At 44.2% G+C, this 23,733-nt stretch overlaps 1 protein-coding gene across 6 annotated transcripts in view; it reads left to right on the top strand.

Annotated features, from left to right (window-relative positions):
* PROM1 (prominin 1) overlaps nucleotides 1-23,733 on the top strand; it is a 107,747-nt gene that overhangs the window by 5,126 nt on the left and 78,888 nt on the right. For 5 of the 6 annotated variants that reach the window (XM_036074800.2, XM_078068415.1, XM_036074798.2 and 2 more), the window contains exon 2: nucleotides 2,091-2,550. In XM_036074800.2, coding sequence (XP_035930693.2) covers nucleotides 2,331-2,550 — 220 coding nt within the window. In that variant the 5' untranslated portion in view covers nucleotides 2,091-2,330. Of the gene's footprint in view, nucleotides 1-2,090; nucleotides 2,551-12,894; nucleotides 13,015-23,733 lie in introns of those variants that run through there. The other variant, XM_078068416.1, reaches the window with a different exon arrangement.

Genomic DNA, 23,733 nt, shown 5'->3' with positions numbered 1-23,733 from the left:
AGTGTGTGTGGTGTGTGTGTGTGGTGTGTGTTAGTGTGCGTGGTGTGTGTATGTGTGGTGTGTGCTAGTGTGCGTGGTGTGTGTATGTGTGCTGTGTGCTAGTGTGTGTGGTGTGGTGTATGTGTGGTGTGTGTTAGTGTGTGTGGTGTGTGTATGTGTGCTGTGTGTTAGTGTGTGGTGTGTGTGGCCGTTGTCAGTGTGTGGTGTGCGTACTGTGCGTGTGCAAGCCTGCCTGCCCGTCTACCGAGAGCAGTCCCAGCGCACCTGAATGACGCCCACACCCTCCCCTGTCAGCTCTCTCTTCTGCCCCGGCAGCCGCGGAGACTTCCAGAGCGTGGCCCCGGAGGCTAGCTGGCTTTGTTTCTTTCTCATTTGTCCTCTCTGGAAACTATTTGGAGATGGAGCAGAGCAGGCCCGTGTCTGAATGTGCCCAGCGGTGACTTCTGACTAGAACCGGTGAAAGGCTAGAGCGCTCCGGAGCCCGAGAGGGGGGCTGCAGCCACCATGCCTGGAAGGGGGCCTGCCCTTTGGAAACGGTTACCAGGGTCCTGGTGTACCCGTGGGCGTGATGGAGAGCCGACAGGAAGCTGATACGGGGTTCGCGAGGTTGGCACTGGGAGCTGGAAGGGCTCGGAGCAGCCCATGGTTAGGTAAAGAGAGAGTTGAGGTCATTCTGTTGGGAGTTCTGGGCAGAAGTAACTGGGGTGGGACAGGGCTTGGAAGATGAGGCAGTATCCAGGAGATTAAATAGGAATTCACGTCTTCACTCAAACAGCTCATGCATTCGCACCTTTTGTCTGGAGCTTTCTTCGACTTAGTGGATTACGGCCCCTTGTGCAACGTGTCACTTTCTTGATGACCTTCCTTCCCCCATTTCACAGTGGTTTCAGGAGCACCCTGCCCTTACTTTGAAAGGTACTAAGTATGTATCTCCTGTACAAAATAGAAGAGAATCAGGGTGTTCCTGACCCCAGAATAGAGTCCGAGCCGCGTACCCCAGCTCCCCTCCGGTGTTGTGTTCTGATACACCTCGTTCCACACAGTGGCACAAGCAAAGCAGTCATTTTGGCTTATTCAGTTTTATATTCAGCGGAACTTACTGAGCCCCGACTGTGTGCCCTATCTTGTGTTCAGTTCTGGGGCTCAAAACACAAGGGGACAGGGTCCACTTTGGAGACCCTCTCCGTCTCTTGCCCTCACTAGACGCTGGCTTGAAAGCTGCCTCTCGCATTCCTGACTCTTTCTCCCTCCCAGAAAGGGTGGTGGGGAATCTCCCCCCGCCCTGTCTCTCAGCACTGGGACCCGTAATTCTCAGGTAGTGACTTGGGGGCGAAGGTTTGCATCAGGATTACCTGGTGAACGTGTTAGAAAGGTAGATTCCAGTGTGACCCAGCCTTAGAGAGCTTGGCTCCTGCCCTTGAGGCCTTCTAGTTTGGGTCGGGGGTGAGGTGGAGAGGGCGATGTCTGAAACAAGGTCAGTGAGCAAATGAGTAGAATAAAAAGCAGATAAGATATATTTCCAGAAGCAGGGACAGCAGCACCAGCTTGGAGAAAAAAATAGGCATCTAGTCTACGGCCTCTGGGTACCTGCGGGGAGCCCCAGAGAGAGGTCTCTGTAGGAACAGTGTTCTGGTGTCTTGCGTGGGCTCTGAAGGCAAACTCCCAGGTTTGAATTGCGACCCCACCATTAATCAGCCCTAACCTGGGCAAGTCCCCGGAAGTCCTCTGTGGGGCGGTTTCCCCATCTGTAAATGGGATAATGCCTTCAACAAGGTCCAGCCGGCCCAGCACGTACAGCAGCGTTGGGTACATAGCAAGTGCTCGCTAAGTGTCTGTTTCTCAGGCCGCACAGCCTTCTCTACACCATAGAGTGTTTCCGGAACCCATCAAGGTCTGCGTTCTGCGTCTGGCCCCTGGGGTCGGACCTTCTGGCTTTCGTGCCCCTGCAGCTCTAAGCAGGCTCTGCATTTGCCTCCCACCCAGCGGATTAGGCTGATGCGTGGGCTCTAAAGCTCTGCAGCCTTCTCTCCAGAAGCTCCTGGGGCAGGCGGGCTGCGTGCGAAGTGAGCGCTGTCTTTCTCTCCCACCAGGGATGGTGCCTTGAGCCGCAGACCCGGACCCGGACCCGGACCCGGACCCGCAGAAGGCTCTCGGACGCCCTTCGCTGCATGCCAGCCCGGCCCGGAAAGGGAGTGGACTCCGCACACCCAGCGCTTGCTGCCGAGCCTCTTCCGCGCAGGAACGCACGCTCCTGTCTCGACCAAGGCTTCCAGAACCTCTGAGGCCGGAGGCCCCCAGCTCTACCTCATGCGTGGGGGACCCTGCTAGCCATGGCCCTCCTCCTAGGCTTCCTGCTGCTGCTGGAGTTGTGCTCGGATACCTCCGCCCTGGGGCCGCTGTCATCCACCAAGGGTGCTGATGTTTTGGAATTTGAATTGCCTGCCACGAACTATGAGACCAAGCACTCTTACAAAGCTGGGCCCATCGGCGTTCTCTTTAAAATGGTGCACGTCTTCCTCCGCGTGGTGCAGCCCAATGCTTTCCCCGAAGGTAAGTGCCCATTGCGGGGAAAGATGGAGTTTGTCCCCGGACACACTCACCTGCGCACACGGGATATTGTTGGTTAATCAAGATACAGTAAATATGTTTTATATTCAGTATTTTATTTATATATTGTTTTTTTAAAGCATAAGATTCAAAGTGATTGGAGTTTACAGGAGCAGAAAGTATTGAGACAGAAGTTAGGAACACTGGTGCCAGGTTGAATAGGTTGTCAAGGAATGTGATTATAAGAAATGAAATCAAACGGTGTTGCTATGCTGGTTTTCCAATTCTTGATCTTTTTCCCCTCCCTCTTTTTTTTTTTTTCCTGGTGAGAGCAATGAATTATTCTCAAGTGCAAACCAAAGGTAAAAATTAGGGTAAAAATGCAAATTCTCTCAGGTGAGTTAATAATCACCTCTGGTGGCTAGGCCAGCACTTACAGATTGACCCCTCCTTGACCCACCACAAAGTACAATTTCACATTGCTGAGGACAAGGGCAGGCCTGACCCGCCGTGTTTACCTGGCTAACTCTTTGCTTCAGTTCTAAGAATTTAAGTGTAAGGAAGGGAGGGATGGCCCCTTGTCGGAACTCTGATGGCATGGTGCCTTACCCATGGTGAGTATTGCTACTGTTCACCCTAATCCCTGTCCTGGGAAGTCTGCGGGTGGGTGTTTTCAGGAAAGAGATTATGAAAATTTAAATGGTCTATGGGAAGTATCTGCTATTAGGGTCTGGCAGTCTAAATTTTTATTGACTTCATGTTAGACCTATTCTAGGCTTGTTCTTTAAACTATGAAGATTTGAATGCTATTATTGATATACAAATATATCAATTTACAATATACTAATGATATATACAAATTATAAAATTTATACATATATATATACAAATTTTAAATTTTACAATATACAATATACAAATTATAAAATTTGTAGTAATCCTTATCATCTTCTTTAGCTGGTCAGCTATTATTCATAAGAGGATTATGTGTCTGTGTGTGTGTGAGAGAGAGAGAGACAGAGACAGAAAGAGAGGGAGAGAGAATGTATTTAGTGAGCTTTAATACTTGTTTATGTTATGGGCAGTTTATAGATTTTCATTATGATACATTTATATTGAAATTGTCTTACATTTTTTTGTCTCAGATTAAGCAGTCAAAACAGTTTGAAGTGTAGTTCTCAATTTTTTGTTAGTTTAAATTTCAATTCAATGAAACAAATCACTCTGAACCCTGTTGCCCTTGAAGAGAACCTGAACAAATACTACGTACTGTTTATGTCCCTGCTTGAAAGGCTAAATTTGAAAATCCAAAAGATGGAAGTAGAAAATATTTCACTTATTAATGTTGGATACAAGTTCACTATTCTCAATAGATACCTCTTCCTTTATTTGTAGACTTGGTGTAAATATTATTGAATAATCAAATACCTACTAGTGTTTTTAGTCTTAGTTTCTTTGTTTTTTTTTTATGCAAACGGAATAGAATTCAGTTGTATTATATGCATTTATAATGGCGTCTTCAAAAAGATTGTGAAGCATCCATGTGTTATTAAGGCATATCATGTAATTAGTTAATCCTGTAATCTCTTCCCATATGTTGCTTTATTTTGCTCCCTCTAGGTTTCAGAGGAATGCTTCCTCACACTTATTTTAGAAAGGAAAGCAATATTTTTAAAAGTTTGCATTCAAACGATCAGGTCAAAGGCATCCTGCATCCAACACATTCTCAGGTTTTGAACTCCACCGCCATTATTAGTCTAGAAGGAGGTGTCTGAAGAATTTAAATCCTGCTGTAATCTGAGGGTGTTAGCACTGTTTGTCCCTTGACCTTCATCAATACTTATTACTTTGGAAAAAGAAATTCCCGAAGGTCTCAACAGTAGACCAGAGCAGAGTAGCACTACCCCTTGCAAAAAAAAAAAAAAAAAAAATCATTAGGTTGCTTAAAGAATATAATATTGAATTTCATAGGGGACATTGTGGAGTGTTGGTTTTTTCCCACCATCCCATTTTTTAAATTCTTTCATCCAGTTACTAGATCTCCTAATGGTCTCAAAGTACCCTTAGGTGCTTTTCCACATAAAGGACATATACCAGACATGGTTTTCCTGCTGGGACCATTGCGTTTCATGAGCTCCAGATCATAGGCAGACATCTTCATAACTGAAGATGCAAAAACAACAACAATGAGAGAGAGAGAGAGAGAAATGGAATCCTATTCATTAGCTTAACTAACTTAATACAGTAACCTAAACAGATGACTTCAGGACAAGTCCTCTATGAAGTAACAACTTCACAGAGAGAATGATCCCCGAGGTATATTCTTTCATTTGAAAGAGTAGAGTGTTTTGAGTGCAAAGTCCCAGTCCAGTGCAGGAGTGAAAGAGAAAGGGAGGACCCTCGAGCCTGGGCTCCCTTTTCTCATGCTATTTGACTGGGGAGTTTTCCACTTTATATCCTGTGTCTGAGCCAAACAGCATAACGCATTTTGCATTTCATAAACACCTATCCCCGGTCTGAAGCTGCAAGAGGGATGCCGAGTCCCGGGCTTAGACACACTGAGAAGAGAGTGATGGCTTACATTCGGGAGGAGTCGCTTGTCTATTCATTCAACTTAGAAAGGGTGTTGATGGCAGGATGACCAGGGGGAGGTGAGGGAAGGGTGCTTCCGGCACAGGGAACCACGTGCCCAGAGAGTGGAGGAGACAGTGGTTCATAGTGGACCCATGAGGTGGGTATTCATGGAATAAGTCTGCTAAGGGTCAGACCCTGACTGGCAGGCTGGAGAGTTTTATAGAGAGAAGGAAGCTGAGGCAACATGAGCAAAGGTTTCATTCATTTCTTGAGAGCCCCTGCTTTCTGTGCTGCACCTGCTGGGAGCTGGGAGCCAGGGTGGAAGGGGAACTGGGTTTTGGGAAAAGAATCCGATAGCAGCTGGTAGGAAAGGTCATAGGGAGGTAGAGTCTTCTACAGTGGTCCAGAGGGAGGTAATAATGGACCTAACTTAGCACGAGGCAAAGGTGATGGGGGAAACAGAGGCAGGATCCATTTCATAGATTTCATTTCAAAGGATTTTGGTTCAAATCCTAGCTCTTGCCTATTACCTGCTGGGTGATTTTGGCCAAGTTAATTTTCAGAGCCTCTGCTCTCATAGATGTAATATGACAATAATCATAACTCACTCTGTAGCTTTTAGCTGTGAAGCTTAAGTGAGATGACATATGTAAAGCCTATGTTTAAAACCATGCCTGAAAGGCACAGATAAAAATCCTCAATAAAGGTAGCTGCTAGTTATATTATTTGAGAGGAAGAATTGACCAAATTGGACGCCAAGATTGGTGCCAGAAAGGGACATGGGAAAAAGAAGATGTCTCCAGGAGGGATCACTAAAATGTCCTTACTGCTGCTCCATCAGGAATATTCTCTATGGAGTTACCTTGTAAGAAGCCATTCCATTACTTTTGAAGTTCAGCGGGCTGTGTCTTCCCGCAAGCCCCACAGTCGCGGAACCAGGTCTAGAAGGCAGGGTTTGGGTGCAGTGCTAGTCTACTGCGTGGTCTTTACTCCTCCACTAAAACATCTACATCTGACAGGCTCTCGTTCTTCTGTTTCTTTGTTCTTTGCCACTGTCCCCAAAATCTGCTGTAAGGCATTCTTTGCGAAGTGTTAGCTCATTCGAAGCCCCCGACAACTTTGGGAGATAAATGATGGTGGTAAATGGTCATCTTATTTCTATTTATTATACCCCCCTTTCCAGACTGGAAAGCTAAGTCAGAACAAGAGTACATGTTCAAGGCACATGGCTAGCCTAGGGCAGATTGAGAAACCTCTGTCTCCAGTACTAGTTATTTCTCCTATATTCCACAGCTTACCTTGTGGCTCATTTCTTTCCCTTTTACTTTACCACAGTGCTTTAAAAAGGTCTGCAGGCTGCTATAAAAAATGGTAATTTCTGCACACTAAGAGTGTGTGTTGCAGAAGATTATCTCGTGTGGATGGTAAACAGTGCCTTTTCAATTTCATGTGTCTGTGATGAATTTGGTATAAATCATGACCCAGACCAGAGCTATTCTATTGGAGCAAGTGAAAAAAAGGCATCTTCTGCTTTTATTTTTATAGAAAGTCTCTAAAATTATTCTCTGCTCTGTTTTGGGTGTATTTTTAAATGAGATTTTTAGGCCGGTTGACCTGTTTCTAACAGCGTTCTGGGTTAATCTGATTTTGGCAGGTGCCAAAGTGGAGCTGGGTGAGCGGGAGGTGGGAGGAGGGAAGGGCGAAGCTTGTCCTCTGCCGAGTATGAGATCCGGGCAGGTTGTTGCAGTAAGTGGGAGTTCCCTCCTTGCAGATAACAGAAACCTGTTAGCTAAGGTGTCAAAAAGGAGTTTATCATCATGCCCTCCGGTTACCTCGTGCTACCCAGCCACCGGGACTGGCGCTCACTCTGGGACCTCCTTGCCTCCCACCTTGGCTCCTCTCTGCACCCAGTCCCTTTGCACCTCCGCCTTCCCATCCCGCCTCCCTCTGGGATCCTCCACTCCTGCCATCCTCGTGGCAGGGAACCAGGGTGCCAGCATCGCAGAATTCAAGCCAACTTCCTGGAGAACGGTTGGGGGTTCTTCTCTTTAAGTCCCAAGCCCCAGTTCCAGTCCTGCCTGGGCCAGTCACCAACCACAGAATGGTGGCCACGGTCACACCTCGTGGGCCTGACACTGGGAGTCGTCACTGTCTCCACGGCGCCACAGGTAGGGAGGTGCTTCCCAGGAAAGGGGATGGCTGGGCGGATAGCCCAGTAGGCGTGTCTTTGCCAATGTCCGCTGGGAGTCAGGATGTTTTATTATATCCAACACCTGTGTGTTCTTACTTAATTCAAACAAAGCCAGCATTGTCTCCTTTAGATCACAGCACTCATATTGGCAATGCGCCTGGCCATAGATAAGGTCACTGAGGGAAAGAACTAATATCTAGTGATCCTTCCTCCCAGGTGTCACTCACTGTGCTGGGCAGGGTTCAACTGTCATCGCCTGTCATCCTAATTTATGTAAGAGCAAACAGCTATCATGTGCCTGCTTCTGGGATTTGAACAACTCAGTAACTCTATGAGCTAGGTACTATTATTCTTATTTTACAGAAGAGGAAGTTGAGGTCCACAACAATTTGGGGTCGTGGTGGAGGCAGGGTTGGAATCCAGGCTTTATTTTCCAGGCTCATAGTTGCTGCTTGTATTTGCTCATCAGGAACTCAAGAGACTCGGGGACTGTCCCAAGGTCGCACACACTGATGGACAGGGGGCCAACTCAGGGTTTGACCCAGGGCCCATGACTTTGCCCCCAAATGCTGCACCATGTTGCCTCTATGGAGGAGATCTGCCGTACAGATTGCATTCATATGTCCCCAGTGACCTGTGAGCGTGGGGCGGGTTTGGGGGGGAGGTGACACGTCCCCAGGCTGTAACGGGCACTGCTCTAGTCCATCTCACGTGTCTTCTGCTTCGTAGAACAGCTTTTGCAGCTAAACGGAAAACCCAGTCCTATTGACCATATTCCCGTAACGTTGTCTACAAGGTCCTGCTGGAATGTGCTCCTGACTTTATGCGTGTAATCAACAGAGGCAGGCTATGCTTTTCTGGGACATGTGTGCCAAGCCCACAAAAAGACACAAGAAAAGCTCCCCACTCCTCTGGTCTCCAGAGGTGATGTCCTTTTAGGAATCCTCTAAGTACACGCAGGAAATGCGAGATTAAGTACGAATGTAAATAAAGAGAGGCCACTGGAGCATCTGCTGGACGGAGCCAATGTGGAATTAAACGCCGCTGGTCCACTGGCATTGAGCGGAAGAGAAGTCCTACAATTTGCGCTTGGAGAGTAGCTATGAAGTGTGGTCCGTATAGGGAAGGCGCTGCTGGGTCTGAACTGCGCAGTGGGGTGAGCATTCGCAGGAGAGGTGGTAGGCCAAGCAGGCTCGCCGCGTACCTTCTGCTTGACGGGGATCTAGACTCGAGGATGAGCCCAGTACTTGAGCTGCGGTGAAGAGCTCACACTCTGGAGGCACTGCCTGGGTTTGGATCCTGGCTCCTTTACTAGCTCTGTAACCTTGGGCAAGTTACTTCAACTCTCTGTTTCTTAGTTTTCCCTCTGTAAAATGACGAAAATAGTCACGGTACTTTTCGGGGTGCCTGCGTGGCTCAGGGGGTTGAGCATTCGACTCTTGATTTCTGCTCAGGTCATGATCTCAGGGTCATGAGATCGAACCCCACGTTGGGCTCCATGCTGGGCATGGAGTCTGCTTGAGATTGTCTCTCTCTGCCCCTCTCCCTGCTCTCTCTCTGTTTCTCTCTCAAGAAAAAAATAAATAATCATGGTACTTTTGGGGGCGTCATAATATTTGAAGAAATAGTGTTTGCAAAGCAACTAAAACAGTGTCTAACATACACTAAGTGCTGTGTGTTTGTCAAATAAAATTTGAATGTATAAAATTCATATTCATTAAAAGCTTTTGAACTAATGTCAGACTTTGATGATCACACAGACAAAAGACCAAGTATTTATTTGACTCCCACTCTTCTGGTTTCCTAGAGCTGCCCTAACAAATGATCGCAAACTGGCTGGCTTAAAACAGCAGAGATTTATTCTCTCTGCGTTCTGAGGGGCAGACGTCCAAAGTCAAGGTATTGGCGGGGCCACGCTCTCTCTGAAGGCTCTAAGGGAGAATCCTTGCTTCTTTCAGCTTCTAGTGGCTCTAGGTGTTCTAATCTCTGCCTCTCTTCACACGGCCCCCTTCTGTGTCACTGACCTTCTCTTATAAGGACACCTGCCATTGGATTTAGGGCTCACCCTATATCCAGGATGATATCGTCTCAAGATCCTTAACTTAATTATGTCAGCAAAGACCCGTTTTCCAAATAAGGTCCCTCTCACAGGTTCCTGGGGTCAGGACTTGGACATGGCTTTTTGAAGGCCACCTTTCAACACACACACCCTTCTTTAGTTCCCCCAAGCAGCCCAGCGATATCAAGTAATGTGACCAAAGCCCTATTTCTAAAAAATGGAACCAGAGTCAAACCTGACTATTTGATTCCAAGCACTCATATTTTAATCCTGCAAATATGTAGTGAGCTCCTACTGTGTGCCAAGCCTGGTGCTGTTTGGGCAGAGATGGCCTTGACTGAGTTTCTCTGCTCTCAAAAGGCTGACATTGAGGGAGGAGATCTCCACCTCCGTAGTGGGCTGTGGTGCAGGGTCGGCTGTCCTTGCTCATGGTCAGGTGGGCTCATGGCTATCCCGAGGAGGGATTAGTCATGATGGGGCCAATAGAAGGCTTCATGGAGGAAGTAGCAATTGAACTGAGCCATAGGGTGTGGAAGGGTTCAGGAAGCAGAGGAGAGCATTCCAGGTACTTAGGTAGAGGCCTGATTGATGCGAGTTGAGACAGAGATTCATAGGATATGGCCTGGAGAACACCGAGGCTAGAGCGAGCCCTGCATGCCTGGGAGATTGTCAGGCCATGAGCCTGGGGAGAAGCCAACACATCTCCCATGAGGCTCTGTAGACAGTGAAGGGCGGGCATCACCCAGTAGACCTGTTGCCCTCACCTAAGCTAAGGAGGAAGGTCATATTGAGTATACATTGTCCACTGAACCTGCTCCTGGAAATTCTCAGGTGCACTTGGACACGAGTGTCCTAGCTCAGTGCTACCCCAGATGTGACATTTGGAACAACAGCATCAACATCACCTAGAAGCTTATTAGAAATGCAGATTCTTAGGTCCCACCCCATATCTACTAAATCAAAGTCTTTCTTTTAATTTAAAAAATATTTAAAATATTTTTATGTTGAAGCATAATATGCATACCGAAAAGTGCACCTACATCTACAACTTGATGACTTTTCACAAACTGCACACATCTGTGTAAGCAGCCCCCAGATCAAGGAAAAGAACAAGCTCCCAGAAGAACCCTGTCTTCTTTCCTGCTCATTATCCCCCAACTCATCCCAAGGATAACCCGTCTCCTGCCCTTCAATGGCATAGATGAGTTACACCTGCTGGGACGCAGTACATACACTTTGTTTTCTGCCCTCTTTTGCACAATATTTTATTTGTAGGAGTCACCCAGATTGTTGCATATGGCTGGAAATATTCATTTTTGCTGTTGCATACTCTTCTATCACATGAATATACTGTAATTTATTTATCTATCCCACTGGCTTGGCATTTGGGAGGTTTCCAGTTGGGGCCTGTTTAGTCAGCTTGGGCAGCCATCACAAAATACCACAGCCTGGGGGGCATAAATAGCGTTTTATTTCTCACCGTGGTGGAAGCTGGAAGTCCAAGATCAAGATGCAGGAGATTTAGTGTCTGGCGAGAGTCGTTTTCTTGGTTTGAGCCTTCTCGCTGTATCTTCACATGGAGGAGAGAGAGCCCGCATGCACATAGGTCTCTTCCTCTTCTTATAAAGTACTAACCCCATCATGAGGGCTCCACCTCCAGGCCTCATCTAAACCTAATTACCTCCCAAAGGCCTTCTGATTGGCTTTCATTTTCCATCACCCAAGCTTCAGTAACTTTCTTTTTTTTTTTTTAAGATTTTATTTATTTATTCATGAGAGACAGAGAGAGAGAGAGAGGCAGAGGGAGAAGCAGGCTCCCAAGGAGCAGGGAGCCCGATGCGGGACTCGATCCCAGGACCCTGGGATCATGACCTGAGCCGAAGGCAGATGCTTAACCATCTGAGCCACCCAGGCGCCCGCTTCAGTAACTTTCAACTCATGATCAATTTTGTTTGGTTTCTACTTCTACCTGTCCCTCCTACTCATCCCCTTCATTCTGAAGCAAGTCTCAGTCTTTCTATCATATCATCTGTAAATATTTCAGGACCTATGCCTAAAAATAAAGATGCTGGATTTTACACTGTAGAAAGTCAACAATAGTTCTTCAATATAATAAAGTATCGAAGTGTTCGGATTTCTTGATTGTCTTGTAGATGTAATTTTTTAATACAGTTTGGCTGAACTGGGATCCAAATAATGTCCATGTATTGCAATAGGTTGATACGTCTCCTGTCTCTGTTTAATTTCTAGGATGCGCCTCTAGGTCTTTTCCTCCTTGCAATTTTTTTTGCTGAAGAACCTAGTTATTTTCCCTGTATTATTTCTTATAGGCTGAACTTCACTGATTCCATTTTCATGGTGTTCTTAACATACTTCTCTGTCTTCTGCATTTCCTATAAAGATCAGATACAAGTTCATTCTGGGGACAAAGGCACTTTATAGGTGGTATTGTACATTTGCACCAGGATACGGATACTATCTGTCTGGTTGTCTCCCTTTTTGCGATGTTAGCAGCACTGATGATCACTGTCTAGTTGCATTCATTCATAACGGGTCCAGTCCTTTCAATGTTGTTTGCAAACATGCTTTCAGGTCTATTAAAAATCTTAGGGAACAAAATGGAATACTTTGCATGTTCTGTAACAGCAAGTGTTCACTTAGTAGTATTTCATAGACATCTTTCCAGGTCTGTCCCTGTTAGGGTGTTGCCTGAACTAGAAAAGTTTTTTAAACAAAGAACTTGACACATTCATTCACCAACCTTTTGATGTAGAGCCAAGACTGAAAACTTTTTTTTTTAGCATGAGCTAATTGTTTGAAGTTTCATGATTAGTGTTTCTGATATGAAATAGCAGCCAAAATGTATCCTCTGTAATTTGGCTTCTTTGTTTTGATTTCTTTAAATTCAAAGAAAACACTTAAGAGTTCAGAGTTGTGTATTTTTAGTTTGCTTTTTCTTCCCAAAAACTTTTACAGTTGACTCACATGTGATTTCATCTAATTGGCTGGTCTTTATTAAGTCTTTATAGAATATTTCGTTTTCTGTGCTCATTCTTTTTATGTGCATATTTCCTCAGTTTGTGTAATATTTAATTACACATTGAACTTATTATAAATAAAGAGACAGAAAGAAGTTTGGGAGCAAATTGAGTGTTTTGGGTTGAAGTTGACGTCCTAACCCCTGGTACCTCAGAATGTGACCTCATTTGGAGACAGGGTTGTTGCAGATGCCAGTAGTTAAGATGAGGCCATACTGGAGTAGGGTGGACCCCTAACCCTGTAGGACTCGTGTCCTTATGAGGGGAAATTGGGAGACAGATATAGACACAGGGAGGATGCCAGGTGAAGACTGGCGGGATGTTTCCACAAGCCCAGGAACTGCCAGAAGCTAGGAGAGACCTAGAACCTTCAGAGGAAGCGTGGCCCTGTCCGCTCCTTGATCTTGGACTTCCGCCCCCAGAACTGTGAGACAGTACCTTCCTGTGTTTTAAGCCACTCCATTTGTGATGTTTGGTTGCCACAAGCTTAGCAAATGCATCCACCCAGTGAGCAGATATGTGAACTGGTGTTGCAGAGGGCCACGTGTGCCCGGCAGAGGCGGTCACTTCACGGTGCTCGATGGTGCACTGCCACGTGTTCTGAGGTAAGGACCTGATGGCTGGGTGATCTGGGCAGCTGGAAAGTGGGGTTTAGCTCCCCAGGTCTCACTGTGCATTTATACATTTATGATCTGCGTCACAGCATCATTTCATTCATGAAGATTCAACGAGATGTGCTGAAATGGGGGAAAAAAGGAGAAATTACTAGTATAAATGGGTCTCTCTGCCAATCTACAACCATATTACGTAGCATTCGCTGGAAGGAGCTCCCGCCTCCATGAGCACTTAAAAGAAAACCTGGCATTGCTTGTTGGAGGCCAGAGATTTAAAGGATTTTCACAGGTCGTTCCTCTCTACCTGCTTTTTGTTCACTGCAGTCCCCGCGTGACGTGAGGCCCCAAGCCCCTTCAAGATCAGACACCTCGTTCCCTTGCCTCCTGGCAAAAGTCCTGTTGTTTCTTTAAAACCTTTCCCGTGTGATCCCTATTCTGGAAATCTGGAACCTCTCAACTCATTATTTTGTCCGTACTCTCTCTGTATCACTTGCACACTCCCACTGTTCCATGTCTAACACTGCCTCTTGATAGTTTGCGGTCCTAGATGATGAACTTACTGATGCCAGCAGTGCTTGGCACTCCGGAGATCCTTCGTAATCTCTTGCTTTTGTTTTGGTATTTTTGAACTTGAAAAAACATTCTACTTTTCCCTCCCTACCAAATTTCTTTATTTATTCACAAAAGTTGAGCATTTGCTATGTGTACTTTCTTGAAATACTGGTGTCATGATGATACCACTGAGCTATTATACAGTAAAACCCTCGGGGCTGTGTGTCTTTCTAGAGCACGTTGCTCTGCTTTATAATTTTCTTCTATAACTTCCCTTACAGTCAGCTTTGCAACTTTTTTCTTTTGTTCTTGTGTTGTCAGCTGTTAATGCAGCTCTGCTTTCTTGGAATCCTAATGCTTCACTTTATGTAGCTGAGTTGCAGTGGGTGGCTCCATTTTTACCGTAGAATTCAAAGTGCATGGACTTTATGATAGCTCTATGTATTTCGGACACTTATTACTTTATCTCTGAAGCTACTGCTTTTTTACTTTCATGGGAAAACTCAAGTTTATAATTTTTTAGCCAAAAGGATTCCCAAACTTAACAGTGGTTAAATATCTGTGAATAGCTTGAGAGCAAGGAACAGCTACGATGTGAGGAACATCATGTGTGATCCAGACTAAAGGTGACCAGAAGTCCTGGAGATACCTGGACTGAGAAGGAATAAATATTGAATTAAATTCAAATCACCACATGAGTCCAATTATATACATTGCTCTTGTGCCCAGTATTTATTAAAATAATTTAAAGCTAATCTTATTTTTAAATATAAAAGCAGTATATACACATTAAAAGCAATAACAAGGTGCTTGGGTGGCTCAGTCGGTTAAGCATCTGCCTTCGGCTTGGGTCATGATCCTAGAGCCCCGGATGGAGCCCCACATCGGGCTCCCTGCTCAACAGGGAGTCTGCTTCTCCCTCTGCCCCTCACCCCCTTCATGTGCTTGCTCTCTCTTTCTCAAATAAATAAATAAAATATTTTTTTAAAAAAAGCAAATAACATTTAAAGGTCATGATTACTAACAAGTTTTGCATGTAGCTATTCATTCATTTCTTCATTCATTCATTCAGTAGGTATTTGGTGAGTGCTTACCAAGTACCAGGCTGTGTTCTAGGCTCTGAAAATAAACATCTACAAAATGTTTTACACACACACATTTTTTTTAAAGGAATTATTCAACATGCTCTTTGTCCCTTGCTTTTCAAACTTAACATATCTGATAGATTATTCTAGATAGCCATTTCATTTCTCTTTAACTTCACAAAATGCAGGAAAGTACAGAGAAAAAAAATTTATAAAACATTGGTAGTTTTCTCATGCTCCCAGAATAAATAAGTAGTCAGATTGTTTTGAATAAAAGATAGAAAACATAATTGACAAAATTGGAATCCCCTTTACATACCATCCCCATCCCCTTCCCCTCCTGCCTTCCCTCCTTTTCTTCTCCACAGACACTATTTCTTCTCAGGGCAGGTTTTTATGTACTCACTATACATATCCAAAAAATATTGTTTTGTGTGTGAGTCTTGTTTTGTGTCTGCTTGTTGTTGTTTTTAACTCGTTGTTAAGTTTTGGGTTTCTTTTTTTAAAGATTTCATTTATTTATTTGATAGAGCGAGAGAGAGAGAGCAAGAGAGAGAGGGAGAGAGACAGAGGGAGAGGAGAAGCAGGCTCCCCACTGAGCAGGGAGCCCGACATAGGGCTCGATCCCAGGACCCCGGGATCATTACCTGAGCCGAAGGCAGGCACTTAACTGACTGAGCCACTCAGGCGCCCCAAGTTTTGGGTTTCTATTCATGTCGAAACCCATCAATTCTAATCCATTCATTTGAGTTGTACCAACATCCCATTGTATGAGTAAGCCACGTTGTGTTTATTCTGTTCCCTAGTGATGGTATTTAGGTCTCTTTCCTCATCTGCTATACAGAGTTCCATTGATTAGACAATGCATTTCACTGTTTTTGATGGATATTTAGGTTACCAGTTCTTTTTGCTATTCAAACACTGCTACAAAGACTGCTCTTGAATGTCTAGCTTTGCATACTTGGGCAAGTAAATCCAATAGGAGGAACCTCTAGATAAGGAATTGTTGTGGCAAATGGCATGTGTATTTAAAATTTTGATTGATATTATCAAGTGGTTCCCTAATTTGTATACTGATTTGCACTCCCAGTATTATTAGTGCATGAAAATGTGAACTCACCCACACATTTTTCCAACTCTGGTTATTAAGATTTTTTATCATTGCAAGTCTGACACGTTATAGGAAAAAAAAATCATGGTTTAATTTGTGTATCTTTAATCACTGGTGAGTCATATCCTTTTATACATTTATATTTCATTTTGCAAAGAACTTCCCTTTTTTTGCCCTGGCTTATTTTCCAGCTGAATTACTGGTATTTTCCACTTTGATTTGCTCCAGTATCTCACTGAATATTAAAAATACTTCATTTTTTGAATAGGCAATATATTTATGTGGCTCCAAATTTAAAAGTACAAAAAGATATACAATGTGAAGCTTCTGTCCCCTTCTTGGTTCTCAGTCACCCAGCTAGCTTCTTTACAGATGATCGCTGTTACCAGTTTTGTGTGTGCATTTGTGTGTCTGTGTCTTTTCAGACGTCTTTTCTACATACACAAGCAAAAAATGTGTACATGGTCTTTTCTTCACAAGTGATAACATATTGTATGTATTATTTGGCACCTTGCTTTCTTTTTTTTTTTTTTAAGATTTTATTTATTTTTTAACAGAGAGAGAGAAACAGCGAGAGAGGGAACACAAGCAGGGAGAGTGGGAGACGGAGAAACAGGCTTCCTGCCGAGCAGGGAGCCCGATGTGGGACTCGATCCCAGAACCCTGGGATCATGACCTCAGCCGAAGGCAGACGCTTAACGACTGAGTCACCCAGGCGCCCTGCACCTTGCTTTCTTTTTAAACATACAACTTGGTCATTATTTTATATTAGTATATAAAGAGCTAACTCCTCATTCCTTTTTTTATTGCTGTAGAAGTAGTCCATTACTGATTAACTCATTTCCGCCATTTTACTGCTACAAACACTGTTATAAATCACTTTAATTATTTCATAAACGTGCAACTTACATATGGAGGATATACTTCTAGAAATAGAATTGCCAGGTTAACTTACAATTTCATGAATTTGCACCCATAATAGATGTTGCCCAGTTGCACTCCGTAAAGGTTGATCCAGTTTAATCCTACATTAGTCATGCAAAAAAATCTTAATGATGTTGTCTAGTGTCTTGTAAGGCAGATATCATCTCTATATTACATATGTGCAAATAGATGCTCAGAGAGAGGAACGCCTTTAGCCAGGATCACACAGCCTGTGAGTGGGCAGAGCAGAAGTTTGGACTCAGGTCTGTCTGATTTCAGGATCTTACTCTTTTTGTCATGCATGCTTTTAGACTAGGCTATTGCATGATATCTTTTAGTGGGATCACGCAGTGCACCTCGCTTTGTAAGTTCTACTTCCAAGAAGTCTAGGAAGGAAAATAAGTAGGATGATTTTAACTTTTGATATGTAGGTTCAAGTCCAGTTATTACTCATGGATTTTAGATCTTTTCCATGTGCCTTTTCCGACATTGCATTGCTTGCTTTCCACATCAGTCTTCTCTGCCACAACAAGAAAAAACTTCAGAACGAAGGACTGGTCTTTACCGGCTCCCCACGTGCCTTTGAAATGGAAAATTATGTTCATTTTGGTCAATCTGTTTTTAAGAATTCTTCCCTTCTGCATTCACAAGTCTACTGAATTTTCTTCCTCAGCCTTTTGGGTTAAACATTTAGTTGTTCCATTTTTATTCTCATTTCCTAATAGATTTGTCTGTAAAATATCCCCTGAGAATAGTTTTGGCTTTATCCTGTAGCTTTTGAAATACCCTGCAGGTTTGAAATACAGATTTTCATTTGTAATTTCTAATAGTCTATCATTTTGAGTTCCTCTTTTACCCAGTTTGACTCATGTCAATTGGGTAAATTTTACGGAATGAGTGAGAAAGGCTAAGTGCGAGTTGTTACGGTCACATTGTTTATAAATGCTCATCTCCTACAGCCTGGAGTGACCTGCGAACCCGAGTGGTTGCTGGTGAGTGCTCCTCTCATGCATCTCTCCTCATTGCTTTCTGGAATTTTCTGGCCTTTCTTGAGTTCCGTCAGGACATTGTTAAGGCAGCTGTCCACTGTGTCTCAGAGTTTCCTTTTGGTGACAGCACACGAGGGAAAAAGCCTTCCTTCTAGTCTTGAGTGTTTCCTGAACAACTAGCCTAAGCAATTGTAGGTGGCTTCTGGGCATTCTAGAACAACGGCTCTGCCTCTAGCCACCGGGACAGGACTCTCCTGTGTGCCCCTTGCTTCACGTCTTCCTTTTCCACAAATGCCAAAAGCACGTGGTGGGTGGGGGAGGCTGAGCCAGAGATCAGAATGTCTCTGTCTACAGGGAGCTAAGGAGTTGCAGCTTCTGTCCCTGGGCTGGCTTGTCTTTCTTCTTTCGTCCTATTCATGTTCTCCTACAGAGTAGGAATAAAAATAAGAAATCCCCAAAGGCCAACTTCTTATTTGAGTGGGATTAAAGAAAAATAAGAACTACATAATTTCAAACTAGAGGAGGAGGGTTGGAGAAGACCCAGGGCAGCAGCCGAGGTGAAAGAAGTCTCTGGAGCCTCCCGAGGAGAGTGGTGATTAGCTTACATATGGCAGCTTGAGAGATAAGACTTCTGGTTAGTCATTCTGTGGGAGGGAAGCTTCTTAGTCCACCCTGGGAGCCAAAAGGTGGTGGCAGAACTGTGTATTTTTTTGTCTGGCATTTCTTTAGCATCGATGACATCGTGGAGGAATCTGGAAGTTCCTGAATTTCAATTTTAAAATATTTTAATTTGATGGGGTCGCTGATTCCATGGCCCGTGTTTACTAATTGAGATGAAAGCTCTCTTCAGACCTGATTGGAAGTAAATAGCCTTGTATATCCTGGGGAAGAGGGGGCTGTGTGTTGTAATAGCCTCTTGGAAATTGGCTGACCCAGAAACTCAGCCTAATGAGATTTGGACAGCGGGCCGCTAGGAGGGGAATTATTGTGACATGCCTCGTTTAAGGCAGCCACGTCTGCTGCGCCCCAATAGGTCAGTCTGCCCTGGAGGCCTGTGTCGCAGGGAATTGCATTTCTTTAAAAGAGTCATTCCAGATATAACTCGTGCAACAGAAGGAAGGTTAAGCAGAAATGAGTATCTGCGCTGAAATTCAAGTTCATAGCTGACTTCAGGAATGAACGCCTCCCGAGAATTGCACTGCAATAACAGGAACAGACCAGGCTTCCCAGGAACCAGTCTGTCGGCCGGAAAAGCCAGATTTTCTGCTGTGAGCATGTGTGTCAAATCTGGCCCCTTCTCTGTGTCAGGGCCGTTGTCCCCCTTGTGAGGCTGCGCATCACCTGGACCGTGGTGGTGGCCTCCCAACTCACACAGTGTGGAGGGATAGTGAAACCAGCTGGCCTCCCTGCTCTTCCTGGAACACACCACACCACATCGAGCTCAGGCCTTTACCCTCTTACCGTTCCCTTTGTTTGGACCATTCTTCTGCTTGGCTTGTCACTCACGCCACTCAGGCCTTCGCTCAAACGTCATCTCCTCAAAGAGATTGTCTCCGGCCATACCAACGGAGGACCCCTCTCCCTGCTCCCTTCCCTTGCTTCGTGTTCCTTTGCAGCACATATCTTGGTATAATAGTAAATATTTGTTTATCTTGCTTATTAAACTCTAAATGTCTCGATGGGGGGCCGTGTTATGCTACCTTGTTCACCTCTCCAACACCGTGTCCCCGGATCCTGGCACGGTGCCTGGGACCTAGCGCGTGCTCAGTACATCTCGGTTGCGTGCGTAAGGGGATGCACCCCCGCACAGCCCACTTGTTCACTGTGCTGCCGTCACAGTGGGATTACTTGGAGAATCCTCCCTGGGCCCCTTTCCTGCTTGCTTATCCTACCAGCTCTCATCTGACTGTACTGACTTAAACAAGCAAGCTTCCTATTTCTGGGCCTTAGTGGTCTCATCTGTACAATGGAACTAATACATTGGATGATTACTAGCCTAGAAATTTCCTAGACTCTAAGCCACCTCCCGACACTGGTGCCTTTGCACCTGCTGTGCCTTCCACCTGAGTGCTCTGCATCCTCTGAGCCGTGGCTGGTTCCCTGGCATCTTCGAGATCTCTTGCCCGGGCTTCCTCCTCAGTGGTGGTCTTCCCTGACCCAACACAGCAGGCCACCTCCTCGCTTACTCTTCTCCGGCTCTGCACCCCCACTTTCACTCTGGGAGCCCCTCACCTTCACTTTGTGGGCATTATAGGCATTTCCCCTTGCCCACCCCTCCCTCCTGATTCTCTTCTCACAATTCCAAATCTGGTTGCACCATTTTCTCAGGTTGATTTCAGAGCGGCTAACTGTGCCTACTGGACTCACTTTAAATGTACATCCAAGCACGTTCCCATTTCCTACTTACCTACTTTCTCTTCTCCAACTTCTACCCTATACCCTCCTCCATCAGCCAGTGACCTCAGACTTCATGGAGAAAATGAATGGAATCACTTAGAAACCAACCCCTCCCTCCCTACTTTGATTTCCAGCTGTTCACTCAGGGTTATTCAGGCATTTAGAATTCTTTGCCCCAAGGAGAATTATTATTAGTGGAAAGATCTGATCATTTTCAAAGTTTCAGAAAGAGTTATCAATATACCAGGAGGTCCTGTGAGGGTTTATGCCACCACCAGAAATGTATTGGGCATTTTAAAGAAAGAATTAATTGCAAGAGACATAATATGCTAGTACTTTAATATATATCCCTGACTACTCATGAGATTGATTGTGTTTCCATCTGTTTGTTTCCTGTTTTGGGGAGTTTGTCTGTGAAATGCCTTGTACCTAGTTATGTCGCAGAGTCAGTCCTTTTAGTATTGATTCCATGAGAGCAGAAACACTTTACCTCATCTGTTTACTGTGAATTGCCACTAGACCATTTGGATTTAGAGAAATTGTCATTTGGGGAAGATCATCAGGTCAGAAATAATCATCCAATGTATTAGTTCCATTGTACAGATGAGACCACTAAGGCCCAGAAATAGGAAGCTTGCTTGTTTAAGTCAGTACAGTCAGATGAGAGCTGGTAGGATGAGCAAGCAGGAAAGGGGCCCAGGGAGGATTCTCCAAACACGGAGGGCCTCCTTTGCTGTTCAGATGGATTCCTGATCCTTGGAGCATACCAGGAGCTTTCACTGAATGAATGTGTCTCTGTTGACTAAGCGAATTGTTTAATCATTTGTAGTATCATTCATTACTAACACAATAGACATACCTTTATTTATTTCCATTTTAAACACTTATTTATTTGTCTTAGAGAGAGAGGGTGAGGAGCAGAGGGAGAGGGAGAGGAAGAGAATCCCAAGCAGAGTCCCCACTGAGCGCAGAGCTGGATGCGGGGCTCGATCTCACAACCCTGAGATCATGACCTGAGTCGAAACCAAGAGTCAGATGCTTAACCGACTGAGCCACCCAGGCACTCCTTATTTCCATTTTACAAGTAGAATATATTCATACAGAATACACAGAAGCAGAAATAAAAGAAGTATCCATTCTCCTACCCAAAGATAACCTCTGTTTATATTTTGATCTATTGTCTTTGGACTTTTTTTTTCCCCTAAGCAAAGATTTTGTTGTTGTTGTTATTGTTCTTATATAGCTAAAGTCACACTCTACCCCCATATAAGATGGAAGCATAAAGTTAAGACCTAGAAGAAAACCAGAAAGATATTTTGATCATCTGGTTTCAAACCATTTACCCACTCGTCTCCTGTGTATGCAGATTACCTAACCTGATTGTATTTGAGGGTTTAATTTTTTTTATTATGATAAATGAGACTTTAAAAAAAATAGGTTGCACATTTAAAAACCAGACTGAATTAAGGACTTAGGGCTGCAGGGAAATCATATTTGTCTGATGTTTAATGTGCCATTAGAAGGACTGGGGTCTTAAAATTTAATAATAATGATGATTTGGGATTGTGTTTTAGTTTGTAGGAAGTCTGATTTCCCAACCCCACTCCCTTTGGGACTTAATCAAGAAGGAATTTTTTAAAACAAAGCAAAACTTCTTATGAATAGGACCATGATTGTATCTCTAGATTCTTTTTTCAAGGAAACTATTCTTCTTAGGAGAATGCTAGCTTCCTGGATCTCATTTAGAGCATACAGGTGTTTAGGGCATACAAGTGCCTGACACAGGGGCATGGCACTGGGTTAGAGGGGCACAGGATTTATGTGGGAGAGAGAATTTTCCTGCTTTAAGGAAAGAATAGTTTGTGGTTGAGGAGACAAATGTATTTGCAGAGAATAAATTGTCCAGGGAACACATAAGCGGGTGGATCATTAAATGTCACAAGTGAGTGACGACTGGTAGGTATTTAGCGATGAGGGAAGTCAGCTGAGGACCTCAAATTTGAACTTTGAAGGATAGAAGGAGGTTTTTGATGGGTGGAGGAAGAGCATCAGCAAGACACAGGCGGTCACGAGCAACACGTTTGGTTTTGGGGACAAGGGGAGAAGCCTGGCTGGATTAGAGGGGTCTTGTTTGGAGGGAGATAGAATTATATCAACTGCCTATTGATTGCTTAATATGTGCTAGGCTTATTGTTCAGGGCTTTTCACATATTAGTTTTTAACAATGGGTATTATTACCTCCATCTTACAGATGAGAAAATTGAGGCCCAAGGATATCAAATAGGTCATACAGCATTACGTATCCGATCTGGAATTTGAACTCAGGATCACCTGATTTGGGTGACCATCTAGTCCATCATTTAAACCAGGGCATTTAAAAAGTAAAAGGGAACACTGGTAATGATTAGGCCAAGGCAACAGGTGCGATGAGGCAGGACTGACTGGGCAAATCAAGAAATACGTCTGACCACCCTGTCTCCAAAGCCTGTGCTCACTTCGATTTTAATTGGAAAGATAGGGTGACATGAGGGATAGCTCTGAAGATAATTAGTGGAGGCCACATAAAGGAGGTTATAGACTGATTCATCTGACTGCACTGTGTAGAATGGAATGGAAGAGAAGAGAGATGAGAGACCAAAGGAGTAATTAGTCGGCAGCCTCACTAAAAGTAGGTTAGGTGTGTGATGAAGATCTGGATTGGATAACAGAGTATGAGGGGAATAAGATTTCCTATCAGTAGTTTACAGTGAAAAATTTCAAACCTACCCCAGACTGTAAAGAATGATACAAGGAATCCCCATACCAGTTGTCTGGCTGAAAAATTACCTGATTTTGTCATATTTGCTTCATCTGTCCTTTTTTTTCTCTACATTTTTCTTTGCTGGAACATTTAAAGCAAACCTGGACGTAATATCATTTCACTTTGCATTTCAGTGTGCATTTCTTAAAGATATGGGCATTTCTTACTATCCACAGTGTCATTACCAACCTACAAAAATTAAGAAGAATTGTTATTTTTTTTACTATTAATTCTCATTAGGTTTAATATCCACACTTTCCCAATTAGCTATTTACTGATCCTTTTCTTCCCTTAAATCAGAATCCTGACAAGGAATAAAAAACATGGTGACTCTCTGAAACCATCAAAAAGCTTTGAGCTTAGTAAACAAGAAAGTAGGTTAACTGGCTCACTGGCTTTTGGAAATAGAGTTTGATAAAAGGAAGATGATTTCAGAGAAAGATGGGATGAGATCTAGGAATGTTTTTCCTTCCAAGTTTTTATTTTGAATAATTTCAAACCTTTGGAACTGTTAAGAATCATACAAATGAATGCGTGTAGAGCCTTTACCTAGATTCATCAATTGTTACCATTTTGCCACACCACTAAGTACTTCCCCACATCCCATAAGAATACGTCATTCTCGGGGCGCCTGGATGCCTCAGTCGGTTAAGCATCTGCCTTTGGCTCGGGTCATGATCCCAGGGTCCTGGGATCGAGACCCGCGTCGGGCTCCCTGCTCAGAGGCGAGCCTGCTTCTCCCTCTCCCTCTGCTGATTCCCTTGCTTGTGCTCTCTTGCTCTCTCCCTCGCTCACTCTCGTTCTATCTCAAATAAATAAAATCTTTAAAAAAAAAGAATAAGTCATTCTCCT

This window comes from Halichoerus grypus, chromosome 3 (assembly GCF_964656455.1).
Source record: "Halichoerus grypus chromosome 3, mHalGry1.hap1.1, whole genome shotgun sequence".
NCBI classification, from domain to species: Eukaryota; Metazoa; Chordata; class Mammalia; order Carnivora; family Phocidae; genus Halichoerus; species Halichoerus grypus.
The sequence above is the reverse complement of the archived record's forward strand: the minus strand, read 5'-3'. Positions and strand labels throughout refer to the sequence as shown.